The sequence below is a fragment of the Oncorhynchus mykiss genome, chromosome 11 (assembly GCF_057628025.1).
Source record: "Oncorhynchus mykiss isolate SJ-2025 chromosome 11, ASM5762802v1, whole genome shotgun sequence".
Classification (NCBI taxonomy): domain Eukaryota; kingdom Metazoa; phylum Chordata; class Actinopteri; order Salmoniformes; family Salmonidae; genus Oncorhynchus; species Oncorhynchus mykiss.
The window spans coordinates 84,703,998-84,731,001 of record NC_143032.1 but is presented as its reverse complement, the minus strand read 5'-3'; the positions used below and the strand labels follow the sequence as shown (position 1 = coordinate 84,731,001).

Here is a 27,004-nt window from a genome sequence, read left to right as displayed (position 1 = left end):
CAACTGTTCTGGAGAACGACAGTAAGCTTCATAACGTGACTGGCTCAACTGTTCTGGAGAACGACAGTAAGCTTCATAATGTGACTGGCTCAACTGTTCTGGAGAACGACAGTAAGCTTCATAATGTGACTGGCTCAACTGTTCTGGAGAACGACAGTAAGCTTCATAATGTGACTGGCTCAACTGTTCTGGAGAACGACAGTAACCTTCATAATGTGACTGGCTCAACTGTTCTGGACTACGACAGTAAGCTTCATAACGTGACTGGCTCAACTGTTCTGGAGAACGACAGTAAGCTTCATAACGTGACTGGCTCAACTGTTCTGGAGAACGACAGTAAGCTTCATAATGTGACTGGCTCAACTGTTCTGGAGAACGACAGTAAGCTTCATAATGTGACTGGCTCAACTGTTCTGGAGAACGACAGTAAGCTTCATAATGTGACTGGCTCAACTGTTCTGGAGAACGACAGTAAGCTTCATAATGTGACTGGCTCAACTGTTCTGGACTACGACAGTAAGCTTCATAACGTGACTGGCTCAACTGTTCTGGAGAACGACAGTAACCTTCATAATGTGACTGGCTCAACTGTTCTGGACTACGACAGTAAGCTTCATAACGTGACTGGCTCAACTGTTCTGGAGAACGACAGTAAGCTTCATAACGTGACTGGCTCAACTGTTCTGGAGAACGACAGTAAGCTTCATAATGTGACTGGCTCAACTGTTCTGGAGAACGACAGTAAGCTTCATAATGTGACTGGCTCAACTGTTCTGGAGAACGACAGTAAGCTTCATAATGTGACTGGCTCAACTGTTCTGGAGAACGACAGTAAGCTTCATAATGTGACTGGCTCAACTGTTCTGGAGAACGACAGTAAGCTTCATAATGTGACTGGCTCAACTGTTCTGGACTACGACAGTAAGCTTCATAACGTGACTGGCTCAACTGTTCTGGAGAACGACAGTAAGCTTCATAACGTGACTGGCTCAACTGTTCTGGAGAACGACAGTAAGCTTCATAATGTGACTGGCTCAACTGTTCTGGAGAACGACAGTAAGCTTCATAATGTGACTGGCTCAACTGTTCTGGAGAACGACAGTAAGCTTCATAATGTGACTGGCTCAACTGTTCTGGAGAACGACAGTAAGCTTCATAATGTGACTGGCTCAACTGTTCTGGAGAACGACAGTAAGCTTCATAATGTGACTGGCTCAACTGTTCTGGAGAACGACAGTAAGCTTCATAATGTGACTGGCTCAACTGTTCTGGAGAACGACAGTAAGCTTCGTAATGTGACTGGCTCAACTGTTCTGGAGAACGACAGTAAGCTTCATAACGTGACTGGTTCAACTGTTCTGGAGAACGACAGTAAGCTTCATAACGTGACTGGCTCAACTGTTCTGGAGAACGACAGTAAGCTTCATAACGTGACTGGCTCAACTGTTCTGGAGAACGACAGTAAGCTTCATAACGTGACTGGCTCAACTGTTCTGGAGAACGACAGTAAGCTTCATAATGTGACTGGCTCAACTGTTCTGGAGAACGACAGTAAGCTTCATAATGTGACTGGCTCAACTGTTCTGGAGAACGACAGTAAGCTTCATAATGTGACTGGCTCAACTGTTCTGGAGAACGACAGTAAGCTTCATAATGTGACTGGCTCAACTGTTCTGGAGAACGACAGTAAGCTTCATAATGTGACTGGCTCAACTGTTCTGGAGAACGACAGTAAGCTTCATAATGTGACTGGCTCAACTGTTCTGGAGAACGACAGTAAGCTTCATAATGTGACTGGCTCAACTGTTCTGGAGAACGACAGTATGCTTCATAATGTGACTGGCTCAACTGTTCTGGAGAACGACAGTAAGCTTCATAATGTGACTGGCTCAACTGTTCTGGAGAACGACAGTAAGCTTCATAATGTGACTGGCTCAACTGTTCTGGAGAACGACAGTAAGCTTCATAATGTGACTGGCTCAACTGTTCTGGAGAACGACAGTAAGCTTCATAATGTGACTGGCTCAACTGTTCTGGAGAACGACAGTAAGCTTCATAATGTGACTGGCTCAACTGTTCTGGACTACGACAGTAAGCTTCATAACGTGACTGGCTCAACTGTTCTGGAGAACGACAGTAAGCTTCATAACGTGACTGGCTCAACTGTTCTGGAGAACGACAGTAAGCTTCATAATGTGACTGGCTCAACTGTTCTGGAGAACGACAGTAAGCTTCATAATGTGACTGGCTCAACTGTTCTGGAGAACGACAGTAAGCTTCATAACGTGACTGGCTCAACTGTTCTGGAGAACGACAGTAAGCTTCATAACGTGACTGGCTCAACTGTTCTGGAGAACGACAGTAAGCTTCATAATGTGACTGGCTCAACTGTTCTGGAGAACGACAGTAAGCTTCATAATGTGACTGGCTCAACTGTTCTGGAGAACGACAGTAAGCTTCATAATGTGACTGGCTCAACTGTTCTGGAGAACGACAGTAAGCTTCATAATGTGACTGGCTCAACTGTTCTGGAGAACGACAGTAAGCTTCGTAATGTGACTGGCTCAACTGTTCTGGAGAACGACAGTAAGCTTCATAACGTGACTGGTTCAACTGTTCTGGAGAACGACAGTAAGCTTCATAACGTGACTGGCTCAACTGTTCTGGAGAACGACAGTAAGCTTCATAACGTGACTGGCTCAACTGTTCTGGAGAACGACAGTAAGCTTCATAACGTGACTGGCTCAACTGTTCTGGAGAACGACAGTAAGCTTCATAATGTGACTGGCTCAACTGTTCTGGAGAACGACAGTAAGCTTCATAATGTGACTGGCTCAACTGTTCTGGAGAACGACAGTAAGCTTTATAATGTGACTGGCTCAACTGTTCTGGAGAACGACAGTAAGCTTCATAATGTGACTGGCTCAACTGTTCTGGAGAACGACAGTAAGCTTCATAATGTGACTGGCTCAACTGTTCTGGAGAACGACAGTAAGCTTCATAATGTGACTGGCTCAACTGTTCTGGAGAACGACAGTAAGCTTCATAATGTGACTGGCTCAACTGTTCTGGAGAACGACAGTATGCTTCATAATGTGACTGGCTCAACTGTTCTGGAGAACGACAGTAAGCTTCATAATGTGACTGGCTCAACTGTTCTGGAGAACGACAGTAAGCTTCATAATGTGACTGGCTCAACTGTTCTGGAGAACGACAGTAAGCTTCATAATGTGACTGGCTCAACTGTTCTGGAGAACGACAGTAAGCTTCATAATGTGACTGGCTCAACTGTTCTGGAGAACGACAGTAAGCTTCATAATGTGACTGGCTCAACTGTTCTGGACTACGACAGTAAGCTTCATAACGTGACTGGCTCAACTGTTCTGGAGAACGACAGTAAGCTTCATAACGTGACTGGCTCAACTGTTCTGGAGAACGACAGTAAGCTTCATAATGTGACTGGCTCAACTGTTCTGGAGAACGACAGTAAGCTTCATAATGTGACTGGCTCAACTGTTCTGGAGAACGACAGTAAGCTTCATAATGTGACTGGCTCAACTGTTCTGGAGAACGACAGTAAGCTTCATAATGTGACTGGCTCAACTGTTCTGGAGAACGACAGTAAGCTTCATAATGTGACTGGCTCAACTGTTCTGGAGAACGACAGTAAGCTTCATAATGTGACTGGCTCAACTGTTCTGGAGAACGACAGTAAGCTTCATAATGTGACTGGCTCAACTGTTCTGGAGAACGACAGTAAGCTTCATAATGTGACTGGTTCAACTGTTCTGGAGAACGACAGTAAGCTTCATAACGTGACTGGCTCAACTGTTCTGGAGAACGACAGTAAGCTTCATAACGTGACTGGCTCAACTGTTCTGGAGAACGACAGTAAGCTTCATAACGTGACTGGCTCAACTGTTCTGGAGAACGACAGTAAGCTTCATAATGTGACTGGCTCAACTGTTCTGGAGAACGACAGTAAGCTTCATAATGTGACTGGCTCAACTGTTCTGGAGAACGACAGTAAGCTTCATAATGTGACTGGCTCAACTGTTCTGGAGAACGACAGTAAGCTTCATAATGTGACTGGCTCAACTGTTCTGGAGAACGACAGTAAGCTTCATAATGTGACTGGCTCAACTGTTCTGGAGAACGACAGTAAGCTTCATAATGTGACTGGCTCAACTGTTCTGGAGAACGACAGTAAGCTTCATAATGTGACTGGCTCAACTGTTCTGGAGAACGACAGTAAGCTTCATAATGTGACTGGCTCAACTGTTCTGGAGAACGACAGTAAGCTTCATAATGTGACTGGCTCAACTGTTCTGGAGAACGACAGTAAGCTTCATAATGTGACTGGCTCAACTGTTCTGGAGAACGACAGTAAGCTTCATAATGTGACTGGCTCAACTGTTCTGGAGAACGACAGTAAGCTTCATAATGTGACTGGTTCAACTGTTCTGGAGAACGACAGTAAGCTTCATAACGTGACTGGCTCAACTGTTCTGGAGAACGACAGTAAGCTTCATAACGTGACTGGCTCAACTGTTCTGGAGAACGACAGTAAGCTTCATAACGTGACTGGCTCAACTGTTCTGGAGAACGACAGTAAGCTTCATAATGTGACTGGCTCAACTGTTCTGGAGAACGACAGTAAGCTTCATAATGTGACTGGCTCAACTGTTCTGGAGAACGACAGTAAGCTTCATAATGTGACTGGCTCAACTGTTCTGGAGAACGACAGTAAGCTTCATAATGTGACTGGCTCAACTGTTCTGGAGAACGACAGTAAGCTTCATAATGTGACTGGCTCAACTGTTCTGGAGAACGACAGTAAGCTTCATAATGTGACTGGCTCAACTGTTCTGGAGAACGACAGTAAGCTTCATAATGTGACTGGCTCAACTGTTCTGGAGAACGACAGTAAGCTTCATAATGTGACTGGCTCAACTGTTCTGGAGAACGACAGTAAGCTTCATAATGTGACTGGCTCAACTGTTCTGGAGAACGACAGTAAGCTTCATAATGTGACTGGCTCAACTGTTCTGGAGAACGACAGTAAGCTTCATAATGTGACTGGCTCAACTGTTCTGGAGAACGACAGTAAGCTTCATAATGTGACTGGTTCAACTGTTCTGGAGAACGACAGTAAGCTTCATAACGTGACTGGCTCAACTGTTCTGGAGAACGACAGTAAGCTTCATAACGTGACTGGCTCAACTGTTCTGGAGAACGACAGTAAGCTTCATAACGTGACTGGCTCAACTGTTCTGGAGAACGACAGTAAGCTTCATAATGTGACTGGCTCAACTGTTCTGGAGAACGACAGTAAGCTTCATAATGTGACTGGCTCAACTGTTCTGGAGAACGACAGTAAGCTTCATAATGTGACTGGCTCAACTGTTCTGGAGAACGACAGTAAGCTTCATAATGTGACTGGCTCAACTGTTCTGGAGAACGACAGTAAGCTTCATAATGTGACTGGCTCAACTGTTCTGGAGAACGACAGTAAGCTTCATAATGTGACTGGCTCAACTGTTCTGGAGAACGACAGTAAGCTTCATAATGTGACTGGCTCAACTGTTCTGGAGAACGACAGTAAGCTTCATAATGTGACTGGCTCAACTGTTCTGGACTACGACAGTAAGCTTCATAACGTGACTGGCTCAACTGTTCTGGAGAACGACAGTAAGCTTCATAACGTGACTGGCTCAACTGTTCTGGAGAACGACAGTAAGCTTCATAATGTGACTGGCTCAACTGTTCTGGAGAACGACAGTAAGCTTCATAATGTGACTGGCTCAACTGTTCTGGAGAACGACAGTAAGCTTCATAATGTGACTGGCTCAACTGTTCTGGAGAACGACAGTAAGCTTCATAATGTGACTGGCTCAACTGTTCTGGAGAACGACAGTAAGCTTCATAATGTGACTGGCTCAACTGTTCTGGAGAACGACAGTAAGCTTCATAATGTGACTGGCTCAACTGTTCTGGAGAACGACAGTAAGCTTCGTAATGTGACTGGCTCAACTGTTCTGGAGAACGACAGTAAGCTTCATAACGTGACTGGTTCAACTGTTCTGGAGAACGACAGTAAGCTTCATAACGTGACTGGCTCAACTGTTCTGGAGAACGACAGTAAGCTTCATAACGTGACTGGCTCAACTGTTCTGGAGAACGACAGTAAGCTTCATAACGTGACTGGCTCAACTGTTCTGGAGAACGACAGTAAGCTTCATAATGTGACTGGCTCAACTGTTCTGGAGAACGACAGTAAGCTTCATAATGTGACTGGCTCAACTGTTCTGGAGAACGACAGTAAGCTTCATAATGTGACTGGCTCAACTGTTCTGGAGAACGACAGTAAGCTTCATAATGTGACTGGCTCAACTGTTCTGGAGAACGACAGTAAGCTTCATAATGTGACTGGCTCAACTGTTCTGGAGAACGACAGTAAGCTTCATAATGTGACTGGCTCAACTGTTCTGGAGAACGACAGTAAGCTTCATAATGTGACTGGCTCAACTGTTCTGGAGAACGACAGTATGCTTCATAATGTGACTGGCTCAACTGTTCTGGAGAACGACAGTAAGCTTCATAATGTGACTGGCTCAACTGTTCTGGAGAACGACAGTAAGCTTCATAATGTGACTGGCTCAACTGTTCTGGAGAACGACAGTAAGCTTCATAATGTGACTGGCTCAACTGTTCTGGAGAACGACAGTAAGCTTCATAATGTGACTGGCTCAACTGTTCTGGAGAACGACAGTAAGCTTCATAATGTGACTGGCTCAACTGTTCTGGAGAACGACAGTAAGCTTCATAATGTGACTGGCTCAACTGTTCTGGACTACGACAGTAAGCTTCATAACGTGACTGGCTCAACTGTTCTGGAGAACGACAGTAAGCTTCATAACGTGACTGGCTCAACTGTTCTGGAGAACGACAGTAAGCTTCATAATGTGACTGGCTCAACTGTTCTGGAGAACGACAGTAAGCTTCATAATGTGACTGGCTCAACTGTTCTGGAGAACGACAGTAAGCTTCATAATGTGACTGGCTCAACTGTTCTGGAGAACGACAGTAAGCTTCATAATGTGACTGGCTCAACTGTTCTGGAGAACGACAGTAAGCTTCATAATGTGACTGGCTCAACTGTTCTGGAGAACGACAGTAAGCTTCATAATGTGACTGGCTCAACTGTTCTGGAGAACGACAGTAAGCTTCATAATGTGACTGGCTCAACTGTTCTGGAGAACGACAGTAAGCTTCATAACGTGACTGGCTCAACTGTTCTGGAGAACGACAGTAAGCTTCATAATGTGACTGGCTCAACTGTTCTGGAGAACGACAGTAAGCTTCATAATGTGACTGGCTCAACTGTTCTGGAGAACGACAGTAAGCTTCATAATGTGACTGGCTCAACTGTTCTGGAGAACGACAGTAAGCTTCATAATGTGACTGGCTCAACTGTTCTGGAGAACGACAGTAAGCTTCATAATGTGACTGGCTCAACTGTTCTGGAGAACGACAGTAAGCTTCATAATGTGACTGGCTCAACTGTTCTGGAGAACGACAGTAAGCTTCATAATGTGACTGGTTCAACTGTTCTGGAGAACGACAGTAAGCTTCATAACGTGACTGGCTCAACTGTTCTGGAGAACGACAGTAAGCTTCATAACGTGACTGGCTCAACTGTTCTGGAGAACGACAGTAAGCTTCATAACGTGACGGGCTCAACTGTTCTGGAGAACGACAGTAAGCTTCATAATGTGACTGGCTCAACTGTTCTGGAGAACGACAGTAAGCTTCATAATGTGACTGGCTCAACTGTTCTGGAGAACGACAGTAAGCTTCATAATGTGACTGGCTCAACTGTTCTGGAGAACGACAGTAAGCTTCATAATGTGACTGGCTCAACTGTTCTGGAGAACGACAGTAAGCTTCATAATGTGACTGGCTCAACTGTTCTGGAGAACGACAGTAAGCTTCATAATGTGACTGGCTCAACTGTTCTGGAGAACGACAGTAAGCTTCATAATGTGACTGGCTCAACTGTTCTGGAGAACGACAGTAAGCTTCATAATGTGACTGGCTCAACTGTTCTGGAGAACGACAGTAAGCTTCATAACGTGACTGGTTCAACTGTTCTGGAGAACGACAGTAAGCTTCATAACGTGACTGGCTCAACTGTTCTGGAGAACGACAGTAAGCTTCATAACGTGACTGGCTCAACTGTTCTGGAGAACGACAGTAAGCTTCATATCGTGACTGGCTCAACTGTTCTGGAGAACGACAGTAAGCTTCATAATGTGACTGGCTCAACTGTTCTGGAGAACGACAGTAAGCTTCATAATGTGACTGGCTCAACTGTTCTGGAGAACGACAGTAAGCTTCATAATGTGACTGGCTCAACTGTTCTGGAGAACGACAGTAAGCTTCATAATGTGACTGGCTCAACTGTTCTGGAGAACGACAGTAAGCTTCATAATGTGACTGGCTCAACTGTTCTGGAGAACGACAGTAAGCTTCATAATGTGACTGGCTCAACTGTTCTGGAGAACGACAGTAAGCTTCATAATGTGACTGGCTCAACTGTTCTGGAGAACGACAGTAAGCTTCATAATGTGACTGGCTCAACTGTTCTGGAGAACGACAGTAAGCTTCATAATGTGACTGGCTCAACTGTTCTGGAGAACGACAGTAAGCTTCATAATGTGACTGGCTCAACTGTTCTGGAGAACGACAGTAAGCTTCATAATGTGACTGGCTCAACTGTTCTGGAGAACGACAGTAAGCTTCATAATGTGACTGGTTCAACTGTTCTGGAGAACGACAGTAAGCTTCATAACGTGACTGGCTCAACTGTTCTGGAGAACGACAGTAAGCTTCATAACGTGACTGGCTCAACTGTTCTGGAGAACGACAGTAAGCTTCATAACGTGACTGGCTCAACTGTTCTGGAGAACGACAGTAAGCTTCATAATGTGACTGGCTCAACTGTTCTGGAGAACGACAGTAAGCTTCATAATGTGACTGGCTCAACTGTTCTGGAGAACGACAGTAAGCTTCATAATGTGACTGGCTCAACTGTTCTGGAGAACGACAGTAAGCTTCATAATGTGACTGGCTCAACTGTTCTGGAGAACGACAGTAAGCTTCATAATGTGACTGGCTCAACTGTTCTGGAGAACGACAGTAAGCTTCATAATGTGACTGGCTCAACTGTTCTGGAGAACGACAGTAAGCTTCATAATGTGACTGGCTCAACTGTTCTGGAGAACGACAGTATGCTTCATAATGTGACTGGCTCAACTGTTCTGGAGAACGACAGTAAGCTTCATAATGTGACTGGCTCAACTGTTCTGGAGAACGACAGTAAGCTTCATAATGTGACTGGCTCAACTGTTCTGGAGAACGACAGTAAGCCTCATAACGTGACTGGCTCAACTGTTCTGGAGAACGACAGTAAGCTTCATAATGTGACTGGCTCAACTGTTCTGGAGAACGACAGTAAGCTTCATAATGTGACTGGCTCAACTGTTCTGGAGAACGACAGTAAGCTTCATAATGTGACTGGCTCAACTGTTCTGGAGAACGACAGTAAGCTTCATAATGTGACTGGCTCAACTGTTCTGGAGAACGACAGTAAGCCTCATAATGTGACTGGCTCAACTGTTCTGGAGAACGACAGTAAGCTTCATAATGTGACTGGCTCAACTGTTCTGGAGAACGACAGTAAGCTTCATAATGTGACTGGCTCAACTGTTCTGGAGAACGACAGTAAGCTTCATAATGTGACTGGCTCAACTGTTCTGGAGAACGACAGTAAGCTTCATAATGTGACTGGCTCAACTGTTCTGGAGAACGACAGTAAGCTTCATAATGTGACTGGCTCAACTGTTCTGGAGAACGACAGTAAGCTTCATAATGTGACTGGCTCAACTGTTCTGGAGAACGACAGTAAGCCTCATAACGTGACTGGCTCAACTGTTCTGGAGAACGACAGTAAGCTTCATAATGTGACTGGCTCAACTGTTCTGGACTACGACAGTAAGCTTCATAATGTGACTGGCTCAACTGTTCTGGAGAACGACAGTAAGCTTCATAATGTGACTGGCTCAACTGTTCTGGAGAACGACAGTAAGCTTCATAATGTGACTGGCTCAACTGTTCTGGAGAACGACAGTAAGCCTCATAACGTGACTGGCTCAACTGTTCTGGAGAACGACAGTAAGCTTCATAATGTGACTGGCTCAACTGTTCTGTACTACGACAGTAAGCTTCATAATGTGACTGGCTCAACTGTTCTGGAGAACGACAGTAAGCTTCATAATGTGACTGGCTCAACTGTTCTGGAGAACGACAGTAAGCTTCATAATGTGACTGGCTCAGCTGTTCTGGAGAACGACAGTAAGCTTCATAATGTGACTGGCTCAACTGTTCTGGAGAACGACAGTAAGCTTCATAATGTGACTGGCTCAACTGTTCTGGAGAACGACAGTAAGCCTCATAACGTGACTGGCTCAACTGTTCTGGAGAACGACAGTAAGCTTCATAATGTGACTGGCTCAGCTGTTCTGGAGAACGACAGTAAGCTTCATAACGTGACTGGCTCAACTGTTCTGGAGAACGACAGTAAGCTTCATAATGTGACTGGCTCAACTGTTCTGGAGAACGACAGTAAGCTTCATAATGTGACTGGCTCAACTGTTCTGGAGAACGACAGTAAGCTTCATAATGTGACTGGCTCAACTGTTCTGGAGAACGACAGTAAGCTTCATAATGTGACTAGCTCAACTGTTCTGGAGAACGACAGTAAGCTTCATAACGTGACTGGCTCAACTGTTCTGGAGAACGACAGTAAGCTTCATAATGTGACTGGCTCAACTGTTCTGGAGAACGACAGTAAGCTTCATAACGTGACTGGCTCAACTGTTCTGGAGAACGACAGTAAGCTTCATAATGTGACTGGCTCAACTGTTCTGGAGAACGACAGTAAGCTTCATAATGTGACTGGCTCAACTGTTCTGGAGAACGACAGTAAGCTTCATAATGTGACTGGCTCAACTGTTCTGGAGAACGACAGTAAGCTTCATAATGTGACTGGCTCAACTGTTCTGGAGAACGACAGTAAGCTTCATAATGTGACTGGCTCAACTGTTCTGGAGAACGACAGTAAGCTTCATAATGTGACTGGCTCAACTGTTCTGGAGAACGACAGTAAGCTTCATAATGTGACTGGTTCAACTGTTCTGGAGAACGACAGTAAGCTTCATAACGTGACTGGCTCAACTGTTCTGGAGAACGACAGTAAGCTTCATAACGTGACTGGCTCAACTGTTCTGGAGAACGACAGTAAGCTTCATAACGTGACTGGCTCAACTGTTCTGGAGAACGACAGTAAGCTTCATAATGTGACTGGCTCAACTGTTCTGGAGAACGACAGTAAGCTTCATAATGTGACTGGCTCAACTGTTCTGGAGAACGACAGTAAGCTTCATAATGTGACTGGCTCAACTGTTCTGGAGAACGACAGTAAGCTTCATAATGTGACTGGCTCAACTGTTCTGGAGAACGACAGTAAGCTTCATAATGTGACTGGCTCAACTGTTCTGGAGAACGACAGTAAGCTTCATAATGTGACTGGCTCAACTGTTCTGGAGAACGACAGTAAGCTTCATAATGTGACTGGCTCAACTGTTCTGGAGAACGACAGTAAGCTTCATAATGTGACTGGCTCAACTGTTCTGGAGAACGACAGTAAGCTTCATAATGTGACTGGCTCAACTGTTCTGGAGAACGACAGTAAGCCTCATAATGTGACTGGCTCAACTGTTCTGGAGAACGACAGTAAGCCTCATAACGTGACTGGCTCAACTGTTCTGGAGAACGACAGAATGCTTCATAACGTGACTGGCTCAACTGTTCTGGAGAACGACAGTAAGCTTCATAACGTGACTGGCTCAACTGTTCTGGAGAACGACAGTAAGCCTCATAACGTGACTGGCTCAACTGTTCTGGAGAACGACAGTAAGCTTCATAACGTGACTGGGTCAACTGTTCTGGAGAACGACAGTAAGCCTCATAACGTGACTGGCTCAACTGTTCTGGAGAACGACAGTAAGCCTCATAACGTGACAGGTGAAATGAAGATCTTTATCTCCTAACGTATTGCACAAGTGGGCTGCAGGTATTCACTTAAAGTAGCTACAAATATTTAAATGTTTTGGAAAAAACAACTGAGAAATTGTTTCAGCAGTATTGGAAAAACCAGCCCATGGCTATTTCCTGATACGGTATATACCGCGTAAGCCTACTCGTAAATGTTCGGATCATCTTCAGATCAGGCAAGGGGACACTAATTGAACCAACCGTGTAGCGACGGTGCTCCCTGTCCGCTTGTCTTTGCGACAGGGCTACAGGTCCTCCTCCAGAATATAGCTTGTGTACGTAGCTCGTGTATGTAGCTAGTGTATGTAGCTCATGTATGTAGCTCGTGTACGTAGCTTGTGTATGTAGCTCGTGTATGTAGCTCGTGTATGTAGCTCGTGTATGTAGCTCGTGTACGTAGCTCGTGTATGTAGCTCGTGTATGTAGCTTGTGTACGTAGCTCGTGTACGTAGCTCGTGTACGTAGCTCGTGTACGTAGCTCGTGTATGTAGCTCGTGCTCGTAGCTCGTGTACGTAGCTCGTGTACGTAGCTTGTGTACGTAGCTTGTGTACGTAGCTCGTGTACGTAGCTCGTGTACGTAGCTCGTGTACGTAGCTCGTGTACGTAGCTCGTGTACGTAGCTCGTGTAAGTAGCTCGTGTACGTAGCTCGTGTACGTAGCTCGTGTACGTAGCTCGTGTACGTAGCTCGTGTACGTAGCTCGTGTGCGTAGCTCGTGTACGTAGCTCGTGTACGTAGCTCGTGTACGTAGCTCGTGTACGTAGCTCGTGTACGTAGCTCGTGTATGTAGCTCGTGTACGTAGCTCGTGTACGTAGCTCCTGTATGTAGCTTGTGTACGTAGCTCGTGTATGTAGCTAGTGTATGTAGCTTGTGTATGTAGCTCGTGTATGTAGCTCGTGTATGTAGCTCGTGTATGTAGCTTGTGTATGTAGCTCGTGTACGTAGCTCGTGTATGTAGCTCGTGTACGTAGCTCGTGTACGTAGCTCGTGTACGTAGCTCGTGTATGTAGCTCGTGTACGTAGCTCGTGTACGTAGCTCCTGTATGTAGCTTGTGTACGTAGCTCGTGTATGTAGCTAGTGTATGTAGCTAGTGTATGTAGCTCGTGTATGTAGCTCGTGTATGTAGCTCGTGTACGTAGCTCGTGTATGTAGCTAGTGTATGTAGCTCGTGTATGTAGCTCGTGTATGTAGCAAGTAGAGCCCGGCTGCTAAGCCGAGACCGTACCAACAATTTATCAAGGACATTGTTACGGATATCGATAATCAGGGTAAGTAGCCTATACTAGAGAAATATGACGTTTTGAAATTAAACGTCTGCCAATATTGCTAACAAGGCCAACTTTTAATATTTACAACATTCAAAATACTAGTTTTAATGGTATGGTAATATACAAAGGTATTCTAACCGGTTTCACATTAATGTTCGATACATATCGGTCTATTTATCGTTAGGATAATTCAATCTATTTATCGTTAGGATAATTCAATCTATTTATCGTTAGGATAATTCAATCTATTTATCGTTAGGATAATTCAATCTATTTATCTTGATGTGGGATGTTTTTGACCATATCGCCCAGTTCTACCTTGTAGTGACCACACTCTGTCCTGTGGCTGTATGCCCCCACACACACACACACACTCATCCCTGTCCTCCTCTCTCTCAGGGCTACACGTCGTTCATCAGGGCTCTGTGGCTGTATGCCCCCACACACACACACACACTCATCCCTGTCCTCCTCTCTCTCAGGGCTACACGTCGTTCATCAGGGCTCTGTGGCTGTTTGCCCACACACACACACACTCACCCCATTTCCTCCTCTCTCAGGGCTACACGTCATTCTGGAACGACTGCATCTCGTCGGGGTTGCGTGGCTGCATGCTCATAGAGCTGGCCATCAGAGGACGACTACAGCTGGAGACCTGTGGCATGAGGAGGAAAAGCCTGCTCGCCAGGAAGGTAGGGGATCCTGACCAACCGGCTGCTCTATGTTCACTAACATGTGTGTGTGTGTGTGTGTGTGTGTGCGCGTGTGTGTGTGTGCGTGTGTGTGTGTGTGTGGGTGTTGCCAGCGAGGTGTTGCACATCCTTATCTATAGTCGGATTACTTGACATTTATAACACTCCTGTGTTGCGCAAACAAAATAAAGCCACATTATGATGGATGAGATGGAGAAATAAAGGACATTATGCTGGATGAGATGGAGAAATAAAGGACATTATGATGGATGAGATGGAGAAATAAAGGACATTATGATGGATGAGATGGAGAAATAAAGGACATTATGATGGATGAGATGGAGAAATAGAGGACATTATGCTGGATGAGATGGAGAAATAAAGGACATTATGATGGATGAGATGGAGAAATAAAGGACATTATGCTGGATGAGATGGAGAAATAAAGGACATTATGCTGGATGAGATGGAGAAATAAAGGACATTATGATGGATGAGATGGAGAAATAGAGGACATTATGCTGGATGAGATGGAGAAATAGAGGACATTATGCTGGATGAGATGGAGAAATAAAGGACATTATGATGGATGAGATGGAGAAATAAAGGACATTATGATGGATGAGATGGAGAAATAAAGGACATTATGATGGATGAGATGGAGAAATAGAGGACATTATGATGGATGAGATGGAGAAATAGAGGACATTATGATGGATGAGATGGAGAAATAGAGGACATTATTCTGGATGAGATGGAGAAATAGAGGACATTATGCTGGATGAGATGGAGAAATAGAGGACATTATTCTGGATGAGATGGAGAAATAAAGGACATTATGCTGGATGAGATGGAGAAATAGAGGACATTATGATGGATGAGATGGAGAAATAAAGGACATTATGCTGGATGAGATGGAGAAATAAAGGACATTATTCTGGATGAGATGGAGAAATAAAGGACATTATGCTGGATGAGATGGAGAAATAAAGGACATTATTCTGGATGAGATGGAGAAATAAAGGACGTTATTCTGGATGAGATGGAGAAATAGAGGACATTATGCTGGATGAGATGGAGAAATAAAGGACATTATGATGGATGAGATGGAGAAATAAAGGACATTATTCTGGATGAGATGGAGAAATAGAGGACATTATTCTGGATGAGATGGAGAAATAGAGGACATTATGCTGGATGAGATGGAGAAATAAAGGACATTATGCTGGATGAGATGGAGAAATAGAGGACATTATGCTGGATGAGATGGAGAAATAGAGGACATTATGCTGGATGAGATGGAGAAATAGAGGACATTATTCTGGATGAGATGGAGAAATAGAGGACATTATGCTGGATGAGATGGAGAAATAGAGGACATTATGCTGGATGAGATGGAGAAATAGAGGACATTATGATGGATGAGATGGAGAAATAGAGGACATTATGCTGGATGAGATGGAGAAATAGAGGACATTATGCTGGATGAGATGGAGAAATAGAGGACATTATGATGGATGAGATGGAGAAATAGAGGACATTATGCTGGATGAGATGGAGAAATAAAGGACATTATGCTGGATGAGATGGAGAAATAGAGGACATTATGCTGGATGAGATGGAGAAATAGAGGACATTATGATGGATGAGATGGAGAAATAGAGGACATTATGCTGGATGAGATGGAGAAATAGAGGACATTATGATGGATGAGATGGAGAAATAGAGGACATTATGCTGGATGAGATGGAGAAATAAAGGACATTATGATGGATGAGATGGAGAAATAGAGGACATTATGATGGATGAGATGGAGAAATAGAGGACATTATGATGGATGAGATGGAGAAATAAAGGACATTATTCTGGATGAGATGGAGAAATAGAGGACATTATGCTGGATGAGATGGAGAAATAGAGGACATTATGATGGATGAGATGGAGAAATAGAGGACATTATGATGGATGAGATGGAGAAATAGAGGACATTATGCTGGATGAGATGGAGAAATAAAGGACATTATGATGGATGAGATGGAGAAATAAAGGACATTATGATGGATGAGATGGAGAAATAGAGGACATTATTCTGGATGAGATGGAGAAATAAAGGACATTATGATGGATGAGATGGAGAAATAAAGGACATTATTCTGGATGAGATGGAGAAATAAAGGACATTATGCTGGATGAGATGGAGAAATAAAGGACATTATGCTGGATGAGATGGAGAAATAGAGGACATTATTCTGGATGAGATGGAGAAATAGAGGACATTATGCTGGATGAGATGGAGAAATAAAGGACATTATGATGGATGAGATGGAGAAATAAAGGACATTATTCTGGATGAGATGGAGAAATAAAGGACATTATGATGGATGAGATGGAGAAATAGAGGACATTATTCTGGATGAGATGGAGAAATAAAGGACATTATGATGGATGAGATGGAGAAATAGAGGACATTATGCTGGATGAGATGGAGAAATAAAGGACATTATGATGGATGAGATGGAGAAATAGAGGACATTATGATGGATGAGATGGAGAAATAGAGGACATTATGCTGGATGAGATGGAGAAATAGAGGACATTATGCTGGATGAGATGGAGAAATAGAGGACATTATTCTGGATGAGATGGAGAAATAAAGGACATTATTCTGGATGAGATGGAGAAATAGAGGACATTATTCTGGATGAGATGGAGAAATAGAGGACATTATGCTGGATGAGATGGAGAAATAAAGGACATTATGCTGGATGAGATGGAGAAATAGAGGACATTATGCTGGATGAGATGGAGAAATAGAGGACATTATGCTGGATGAGATGGAGAAATAGAGGACATTATTCTGGATGAGATGGAGAAATAGAGGACATTATGCTGGATGAGATGGAGAAATAGAGGACATTATGCTGGATGAGATGGAGAAATAAAGGACATTATGATGGATGAGATGGAGAAATAAAGGACATTATGATGGATGAGATGGAGAAATAAAGGACATTATGATGGATGAGATGGAGAAATAGAGGACATTATGATGGATGAGATGGAGAAATAAAGGACATTATGATGGATGAGATGGAGAAATAAAGGACATTATGCTGGATGAGATGGAGAAATAAAGGACATTATTCTGGATGAGATGGAGAAATAAAGGACATTATGATGGATGAGATGGAGAAATAAAGGACATTATTCTGGATGAGATGGAGAAATAAAGGACATTATGATGGATGAGATGGAGAAATAGAGGACATTATGCTGGATGAGATGGAGAAATAGAGGACATTATGCTGGATGAGATGGAGAAATAGAGGACATTATTCTGGATGAGATGGAGAAATAAAGGACATTATTCTGGATGAGATGGAGAAATAAAGGACATTATGATGGATGAGTTGGAGAAATAAAGGACATTATTCTGGATGAGATGGAGAAATAAAGGACATTATGCTGGATGAGATGGAGAAATAAAGGACATTATTCTGGATGAGATGGAGAAATAGAGGACATTATTCTGGATGAGATGGAGAAATAAAGGACATTATGATGGCTGAGATGGAGAAATAAAGGACATTATGCTGGATGAGATGGAGAAATAAAGGACATTATTCTGGATGAGATGGAGAAATAGAGGACATTATTCTGGATGAGATGGAGAAATAAAGGACATTATGATGGCTGAGATGGAGAAATAAAGGACATTATGATGGATGAGATGGAGAAATAGAGGACATTATTCTGGATGAGATGGAGAAATAAAGGACATTATGATGGATGAGATGGAGAAATAAAGGACATTATTCTGGATGAGATGGAGAAATAAAGTGAGTCCCCTGCAGACTCAAAGGAGTTTTCACTGCTGAACACTGACAGTCCAAGGGAACAAACATTTCCCGGAGCTACTTGGGACTTAAGTGCTTCTCCACGGCCGCGGACACCCCTACCAGCTCCGCGGACACCCCTACCAGCTCCGCGGACACCCCTACCAGCTCCGCGGACACCCCTACCAGCTCCGCGGACACCCCTACCACGGCCACGGACACCCCTACCAGCTCTGTGGACCCCCCTACCAGCTCCGCGGACCCCCCTACCAGCTCCGCGGACCCCCCTACCAGCTCTGCGGACACCCCTACCAGCTCCGCGGACACCCCTCCCAGCGCCGCGGACACCACGGCCGCGGACACCCCTACCAGCGCTGCAAACACCCCTCCCAGCGCCGCGGACACCCCTACCAGCGCCGCGGACACCCCTACCACGGCCATGGACACCCCCGATAGTGAATCTCACTGAACAATTGTAGGCAACACTGGCTGTTAATCCCCCCCCCCCCCCACCCAAACAAATTGAAGCCAGTTTACTCCGTGTAGAGAGCCCCCACACCCCCAAGTAAGGCAAGGCACTTAACTCCCCATATTAGCTCCTCTTTAATGTGTGTTTTGTTGGGCTGGGAGGTGGAGAGCAGAGCCGAAGACACATTTCCAGTGGAACATTCTAGACAACTGAAGTTGTCTGCAGGTGGTCTGGAAGCCATCACATGGCAGTATCTGTTTGAATGTTAAATGACGAGACAGAGGCATTGATGCGAGTAACCAGTCTTGTTCAGTACATTACAATACATCCGGGTATCTCAAGCACATCGATTTAAAAACACTGGAGTTGCAGTAATTAACATTGACCAACAGATGGCGTCACTGTGCCATCTTACACCCGTAACATTATCGTTGTGTTCTGATTCTGACTGTATGTAGCCTATACCCTAGTTAGATTCTGATTCTGACTGTATGTAGCCTATACCCTAGTTGGATTCTGACTGTATGTAGCCTATACCCTAGTTGGATTCTGACTGTATGTAGCCTATACCCTAGTTGGATTCTGACTGTATGTAGCCTATACCCTAGTTGGATTCTGATTCTGACTGTATGTAGCCTATACCCTAATTGGATTCTGACTGTATGTAGCCTATACCCTAGTTGGATTCTGACTGTATGTAGCCTATACCCTAGTTGGATTCTGACTGTATGTAGCCTATACCCTAGTTGGATTCTGACTGTATGTATCCTATACCCTAGTTGGATTCTGACTGTATGTATCCTATACCCTAGTTGGATTCTGACTGTATGTATCCTATACCCTAGTTGGATTCTGACTGTATGTAACCTATACCCTAGTTTGATTCTGACTGTATATAGCCTATACCCTAGTTGGATTCTGACTGTATGTAACCTATACCCTCGTGGGATTCTGATTCTGACTGTGTGGTTCTATTGTCTCCAGGTGATCTGTAAGTCAGATGCTCCGACAGGGGACGTGCTATTGGACGAGGCTCTCAAACACGTGAAGGAGACCCAGCCCCCAGAGACGGTGCAGAGCTGGATTGAGCTGCTCAGCGGTGAGTGTGTTAGAACCACACTTTAACATAGAGGTTCACTACTAACAGAGTGGTCTCAGCCACCAGACAGAGGTTCACTACTAACAGAGTGGTCTCAGCCACCAGACAGAGGTTCACTACTAACAGAGTGGTCTCAGCCACCAGACAGAGGTTCACTACTAACAGAGTGGTCTCAGCCAGGCCACCAGACAGAGGTTCACTACTAACAGAGTGGTCTCAGCCACCAGACAGAGGTTCACTACTAACAGAGTGGTCTCAGCCACCAGACAGAGGTTCACTAATAACAGAGTGGTCTCAGCCACCAAACAGAGGTTCACTACTAACAGAGTGGTCTCAGCCACCAGACAGAGGTTCACTACTAACAGAGTGGTCTCAGCCACCAGACAGAGGTTCACTACTAACAGAGTGGTCTCAGCCACCAAACAGAGGTTCACTACTAACAGAGTGGTCTCAGCCACCAGACAGAGGTTCACTACTAACAGAGTGGTCTCAGCCACCAGACAGAGGTTCACTACTAACAGAGTGGTCTCAGCCACCAGACAGAGGTTCACTACTAACAGAGTGGTCTCAGCCACCAAACAGAGGTTCACTACTAACAGAGTGGTCTCAGCCACCAAACAGAGGTTCACTACTAACAGAGTGGTCTCAGCCACCAGACAGAGGTTCACTACTAACAGAGTGGTCTCAGCCACCAGACAGAGGTTCACTACTAACAGAGTGGTCTCAGCCACCAGACAGATGTTCACTACTAACAGAGTGGTCTCAGCCACCAGACAGAGGTTCACTACTAACACAGTGGTCTCAGCCACCAGACAGAGGTTCACTACTAACAGAGTGGTCTCAGCCACCAGACAGAGGTTCACTACTAACAGAGTGGTCTCAGCCACCAGACAGAGGTTCACTACTAACAGAGTGGTCTCAGCCACCAGACAGAGGTTCACTACTAACAGAGTGGTCTCAGCCACCAGACAGAGGTTCACTACTAACAGAGTGGTCTCAGCCACCAGACAGAGGTTCACTACTAACAGAGTGGTCTCAGCCACCAGACAGAGGTTCACTACTAACAGTGGTCTCAGCCACCAAACAGAGGTTCACTACTAACAGAGTGGTCTCAGCCACCAGACAGAGGTTCACTACTAACAGAGTGGTCTCAGCCACCAGACAGAGGTTCACTACTAACAGAGTGGTCTCAGCCACCAAACAGAGGTTCACTACTAACAGAGTGGTCTCAGCCAGGCCACCAGACAGAGGTTCACTACTAACAGAGTGGTCTCAGCCACCAGACAGAGGTTCACTACTAACAGAGTGGTCTCAGCCACCAGACAGAGGTTCACTACTAACAGAGTGGTCTCAGCCACCAGACAGAGGTTCACTACTAACAGAGTGGTCTCAGCCACCAAACAGAGGTTCACTACTAACAGAGTGGTCTCAGCCACCAGACAGAGGTTCACTACTAACAGAGTGGTCTCAGCCACCAGACAGAGGTTCACTACTAACAGAGTGGTCTCAGCCACCAAACAGAGGTTCACTACTAACAGAGTGGTCTCAGCCAGGCCACCAGACAGAGGTTCACTACTAACAGAGTGGTCTCAGCCACCAAACAGAGGTTCACTACTAACAGAGTGGTCTCAGCCAGGCCACCAGACAGAGGTTCACTACTAACAGAGTGGTCTCAGCCACCAGACAGAGGTTCACTACTAACAGAGTGGTCTCAGCCAGGCCACCAGACAGAGGTTCACTACTAACAGAGTGGTCTCAGCCACCAGACAGAGGTTCACTACTAACAGAGTGGTCTCAGCCACCAAACAGAGGTTCACTACTAACAGAGTGGTCTCAGCCACCAGACAGAGGTTCACTACTAACAGAGTGGTCTCAGCCACCAGACAGAGGTTCACTACTAACAGAGTGGTCTCAGCCACCAGACAGAGGTTCACTACTAACAGAGTGGTCTCAGCCAGGCCACCAGACAGAGGTTCACTACTAACAGAGTGGTCTCAGCCAGGCCACCAGACAGAGGTTCACTACTAACAGAGTGGTCTCAGCCACCAGACAGAGGTTCACTACTAACAGAGTGGTCTCAGCCACCAAACAGAGGTTTACTACTAACAGAGTGGTCTCAGCCAGGCCACCAGACAGATGTTCACTACTAACAGAGTGGTCTCAGCCACCAGACAGAGGTTCACTACTAACAGAGTGGTCTCAGCCACCAGACAGAGGTTCACTACTAACAGAGTTGTCTCAGCCACCAGACAGAGGTTCACTACTAACAGAGTGGTCTCAGCCACCAGACAGAGGTTCACTACTAACAGAGTGGTCTCAGCCACCAGACAGAGGTTCACTACTAACAGAGTGGTCTCAGCCACCAGACAGAGGTTCACTACTAACAGAGTGGTCTCAGCCACCAGACAGAGGTTCACTACTAACAGAGTGGTCTCAGCCACCAGACAGAGGTTCACTACTAACAGAGTGGTCTCAGCCACCAGACAGAGGTTCACTACTAACAGAGTGGTCTCAGCCACCAGACAGAGGTTCACTACTAACAGAGTGGTCTCAGCCACCAGACAGAGGTTCACTACTAACAGAGTGGTCTCAGCCACCAGACAGAGGTTCACTACTAACAGAGTGGTCTCAGCCACCAGACAGAGGTTCACTACTAACAGAGTGGTCTCAGCCACCAAACAGAGGTTCACTACTAACAGAGTGGTCTCAGCCACCAAACAGAGGTTCACTACTAACAGAGTGGTCTCAGCCAAGAAATGTATCATTATATACGTCTTCTCTTTGTTTTAACTTTATTGGGTTACAGAGTTAATGTTTACAGTTAATTCATTGAGCTGTATCTGAAATATATGTTCTTTCTAGTTATTTACATATGTACAAGAGTAATTGTATTAGATTTCATGTTAAGGAGATTGAGAACTGTGTACATATTTCTGTTGGTTATTGGTTAGTATTGGATTACGCTGTTGACTTTAAGTACCAGAATGCCTTGCGACAGGAAGTTAACTGCCGCGTTCTCGTTTAAAACTTCTTTTTTTTTTTATGTACAAGTGACAAGTAATTTATCCTGGCTTTCGCTATCTACTTTTATTTTATTGTTTTATAGAATCTAAAGTGGTGAAATGTAATGTGAGCAGGTATTTATTAATAAAATACGCTTTCATCTCTCAACCGACGTCCCGAGTCGTTACTTTTAAGATAGTCATTTTATACTCTTATCATACTCCGATCATACCAAGTACGCTCACTGTGAAGATGACACAGGACAGAGCATCTTTTACATCGTTTGGATTTAAGTCATTAACTCAGACGGACAGGCTTTTGTTGCCTGAGACCTCAGGAGGAAGTGGTACTCTATTGGCTGGCATCTCTGAGGGTCCAAAGGTCATATAGAAGCTTCTGGAGAAAGTTGGGGGAGTCTCAGCAAGGCCAACGACCAAAAAAAAAGCGGTTCAAAGTGTCTCGGTTGTTGGAAAAACACAGGAGGGAAATCAGCTCAGCCAACAAGGGATTTGACATCTGAAACGTCATGTTTTAATTTTTTTTTTTTTATGTTACCAGGCCAGCTCTACTATTTGACAAAATATAGTGCAATGATGTAGTCACTCAACCGTGTGGCAGAGTCCAGACCCACGCCTGAGATCTGGCTTATCATAACTCTGGATTGGTAAACGCCTAGTTGTAATAGTAGGGTATATTCTGTTTATTTTATTTATTTTCATTTTTAGATTTAAACTAATGTTTATGGCTACATTTTTGTTGTTGTTGTAAATGTTGCGCAATCAAACAACATCTGATGTTTTGGCTGTATTTCTGTTGTTTATAATTCCTCTGAAGACTCGTAGTCATAGCAAACATTCAAAGCCCACATCGTGTGGCCTTGCTACTGTTGTAACCATCAACCTGGTTTGAAGGGCTTGTAAAATGGCAAGACTTATTACAATAAAAATAAGACAACGAATGAGATGCAACAAACTAAAAAGGCAATACAATGGAATTTGTTCTCTCTGTCTGTCTCTCTCTGTCTCTCTCTGTCTCTCTCTGTCTCTCTCTGTCTCTCTCTGTCTCTCTGTCTCTCTCTCTCTCTTTCTCTCTGTCTCTCTGTCTCTCTGTCTATCTCTCTGTCTCTCTCTCTGTCTCTCTGTCTCTCTCTCTCTCTTTCTCTCTGTCTCTCTCTCTCTCTCTGTCTATCTCTCTGTCTCTCTCTCTGTCTCTCTGTCTCTCTGTCTCTCTGTCTCTCTCTCTCTTCCCCCCCTCCCCCTGTAGGTCTTAACACCACTTCTATACGTCTTAACACCACTCCCCCCAATAGTTTTACAAAATAATCCATAGGGGATGGTTTTTGTCTTTTTGAAAGTTACATATCTTGAAAACGTGATTGCTGACAGTCCCAAAATGTTTTGCTTATGTCAGCAATGGTCTAATGAAACAAATACCTGTCCCCATTCCACTATAGGTCTTAACTCCTCTGTTCTCTTCTCCCTGTAGGTGAGACGTGGAACCCTCTGAAGCTTCACTATCAGCTGAGGAACGTGAGGGAGCGCCTGGCCAAGAACCTGGTGGAAAAGGGCGTGCTGACCACGGAGAAACAGAACTTCCTCCTCTTCGACATGACCACTCACCCGCTCACCAACAACAACATCAAACAACGCCTCATCAAGAGGGTTCAGGAGGCCGTGTTGGAGAAATGGGTCAACGACCCGCACCGCATGGACAAACGGATGCTCGCCCTCATCTTCCTGGCCCACTCGTCTGATGTCCTGGAGAATGCCTTTTCCCCTCTGCTGGACGACCAGTATGACCTGGCCATGAAGAGAGTACGGCAGCTCCTGGACCTGGAGCCAGAGGGGGAGAGCACGAAGACCAACGCCAATGAGTTGTTGTGGGCCGTGGTGGCCGCCTTTACCAAGTGACCTACCACCTTCAGACAACAGAGGGTTGGGTTGGTTAATGACGATGGTGGTGGGTATGGTGTGAAGGGAGAGGGAGACAACAGGACAGTTTGCGTGGGACAGAGAGGAGAGGGAGACAACAGGACAGTTTGCGTGGGACAGAGAGGAGAGGGAGACGACAGGACAGTTTGCGTGGGACAGAGAGGAGAGGGAGACGACAGGACAGTTTGCGTGGGACAGAGAGGAGAGTGAGACGACAGGACAGTTTGCGTGGGACAGAGAGGAGAGGGAGACGACAGGACAGTTTGCGTGGGACAGAGAGGAGAGGGAGACAACAGGACAGTTTGCGTGGGACAGAGAGGAGAGTGAGACGACAGGACAGTTTGCGTGGGACAGAGAGGAGAGGGAGACAACAGGACAGTTTGCGTGGGACAGAGAGGAGAGGGAGACGACAGGACAGTTTGCGTGGGACAGAGAGGAGAGGGAGACAACAGGACAGTTTGCGTGGGACAGAGAGGAGAGTGAGACGACAGGACAGTTTGCGTGGGACAGAGAGGAGAGGGAGACGACAGGACAGTTTGCGTGGGACAGAGAGGAGAGGGAGACGACAGGACAGTTTGCGTGGGACAGAGAGGAGAGGGAGACGACAGGACAGTTTGCGTGGGACAGAGAGGAGAGGGAGACGACAGGACGGTTTGCGTGGGACAGAGAGGAGAGGGAGACGACAGGACGGTTTGCGTGGGACAGAGAGGAGAGTGCTCGTCCTGACTTGAGTTCACCTCTGCCTAGGCTTTTCTGAACAGAATAGACCGCTCCAGACCTGTCTGACGATTTTCCTGTTTTCGTTCCTTGTAGATCACTCTCTCACTCCTTCCTCCATCATGGTATTTTGTGTCTCTGCGAGATGCAATTTAATCGCTGACTTCTACAAACAAAAACACAAACAAAAACTCCCGTCTGATGGAGAAACGTTTTGGATACTGGACTGACTCAAATATGAAGATTCAGTCATCTTCCTCTTCCTCAGAAATGTCTTTCTTCAAAGTATGTTGTGTATTTCTGTATTCTCTCCAGGTACCTAGCTCTTAACTCACTGTAACATGTATTAATCCACTGTTGTTCAGTGATGTACATACAGATGCCATGTACGTGAAACATAGTAACACTATATGAACACTAGAGAATTATTTTTTGTTTGGGGGGGGGGGGGGGGGGGTTGATTTCCTCTCCAACGTGATGATGACATCATGACGACATGGTCTGAAGTTTCCTGTTTCTGATTTTACACTTGTGTTTTATGAACGAATGCTTCTCTCATGAAGGTGTTTGGGTTCCAGGTAAATGTGAGAGATCAGGGCTCCGTCTGAGTTCTACCTTACTACATAACTATATATATATATATATATAGTGCACTATAGAGGGAACAGGGTCCCCCTAGTGCACTATAGAGAGAACAGGGTCCCCCTAGTGCGCTATAGAGGGAACAGGGCCCCCCTAGTGAACTATAGCGGGAACAGGGTCCCCCTAGTGAACTATAGCGGGAACAGGGTCCCCCTAGTGCGCTATAGAGGGAACAGGGTCCCCCTAGTGCGCTATAGAGGGAACAGGGCCCCCCTAGTGCGCTGTAGAAGGAACAGGGTCCCCCTAGTGCGCTATAGAGGGAACAGGGTCCCCCTAGTGCGCTATAGAGGGAACAGGGTCCCCTTAGTGCGCTATAGAGGGAACAGGGTCCCCCTAGTGCGCTATAGAGGGAACAGGGTCCCCTAGTGCACTATAGAGGGAACAGGGTCCCCCTAGTGCACTATAGAGGGAACAGGGCCCCCCTAGTGCACTATAGAGGGAACAGGGCCCCCCTAGTGCACTATAGAGGGAACAGGGTCCCCCTAGTGCACTACAGAGGGAACAGGGTCCCCCTAGTGCACTACAGAGGGAACAGGGTCCCCCTAGTGCACTACAGAGGGAACAGGGCCCCCCCTAGTATGCTATAGAGGGAACAGGGCCCTATTTGGGATGCAGGCATTTGTCTGTGCCGTCTGAACGTGATTTCGTAACGAAGAAACCGCTCCAATGATCCAGTACGGAATAAAAGGATCATCTCTTCTAGAACTTTCTAGAACTTTCACCTGACTATCATGTTTCTTGAAGTCATTCAAGTTTATTTTTTGTAACTTTCTCATAATCAATTTGTCATCAGTTGTTGTGTCTGTTCACTCCAAAGGTCTGAAATAAATAAAACAAAGCAAAATTATGGATGGACCAACATTCCACTTCATTTGTTTTTGTATATAGTTATAGAGATACTTTATGTATTCAACCTCCGTCTGAGTAGCTTGTTTGAACTGGGAATGCAACTTGATCTTTTTTTAAGAGGGCAGGGATTTTATCCTGCTTCCTGTTCTGAACTTGTATGGTCACTGTCAGGCCATAGGACAGTTAAGAACAAATTCTTATTTTCAATGACGGCCTAGGAACAGTGGGTTAAACTGCCTGTTCAGGGGCAGAACGACAGATTTTGTACCTTGTCAGCTCGGGGATTTGAACTTGCAACCTTTCAGGTTACTAGTCCAAT

General features: G+C 45.2%; 1 protein-coding gene across 1 annotated transcript in view; it reads left to right on the top strand.

The window, feature by feature from the left end:
• LOC110536491 (Golgi phosphoprotein 3) overlaps positions 1-24,800 on the top strand; it is a 44,016-nt gene extending 19,216 nt beyond the window's left edge. The window contains exons 2-4 of the mRNA XM_036936526.2: positions 14,008-14,139; positions 19,429-19,543; positions 24,032-24,800. Of these exons, the coding sequence (XP_036792421.1) occupies positions 14,008-14,139; positions 19,429-19,543; positions 24,032-24,456 (672 nt within the window). The 3' untranslated portion in view covers positions 24,457-24,800. The remainder of the gene's footprint in view (positions 1-14,007; positions 14,140-19,428; positions 19,544-24,031) is intronic.
• Positions 24,801-27,004: the final 2,204 nt, after the last annotated feature.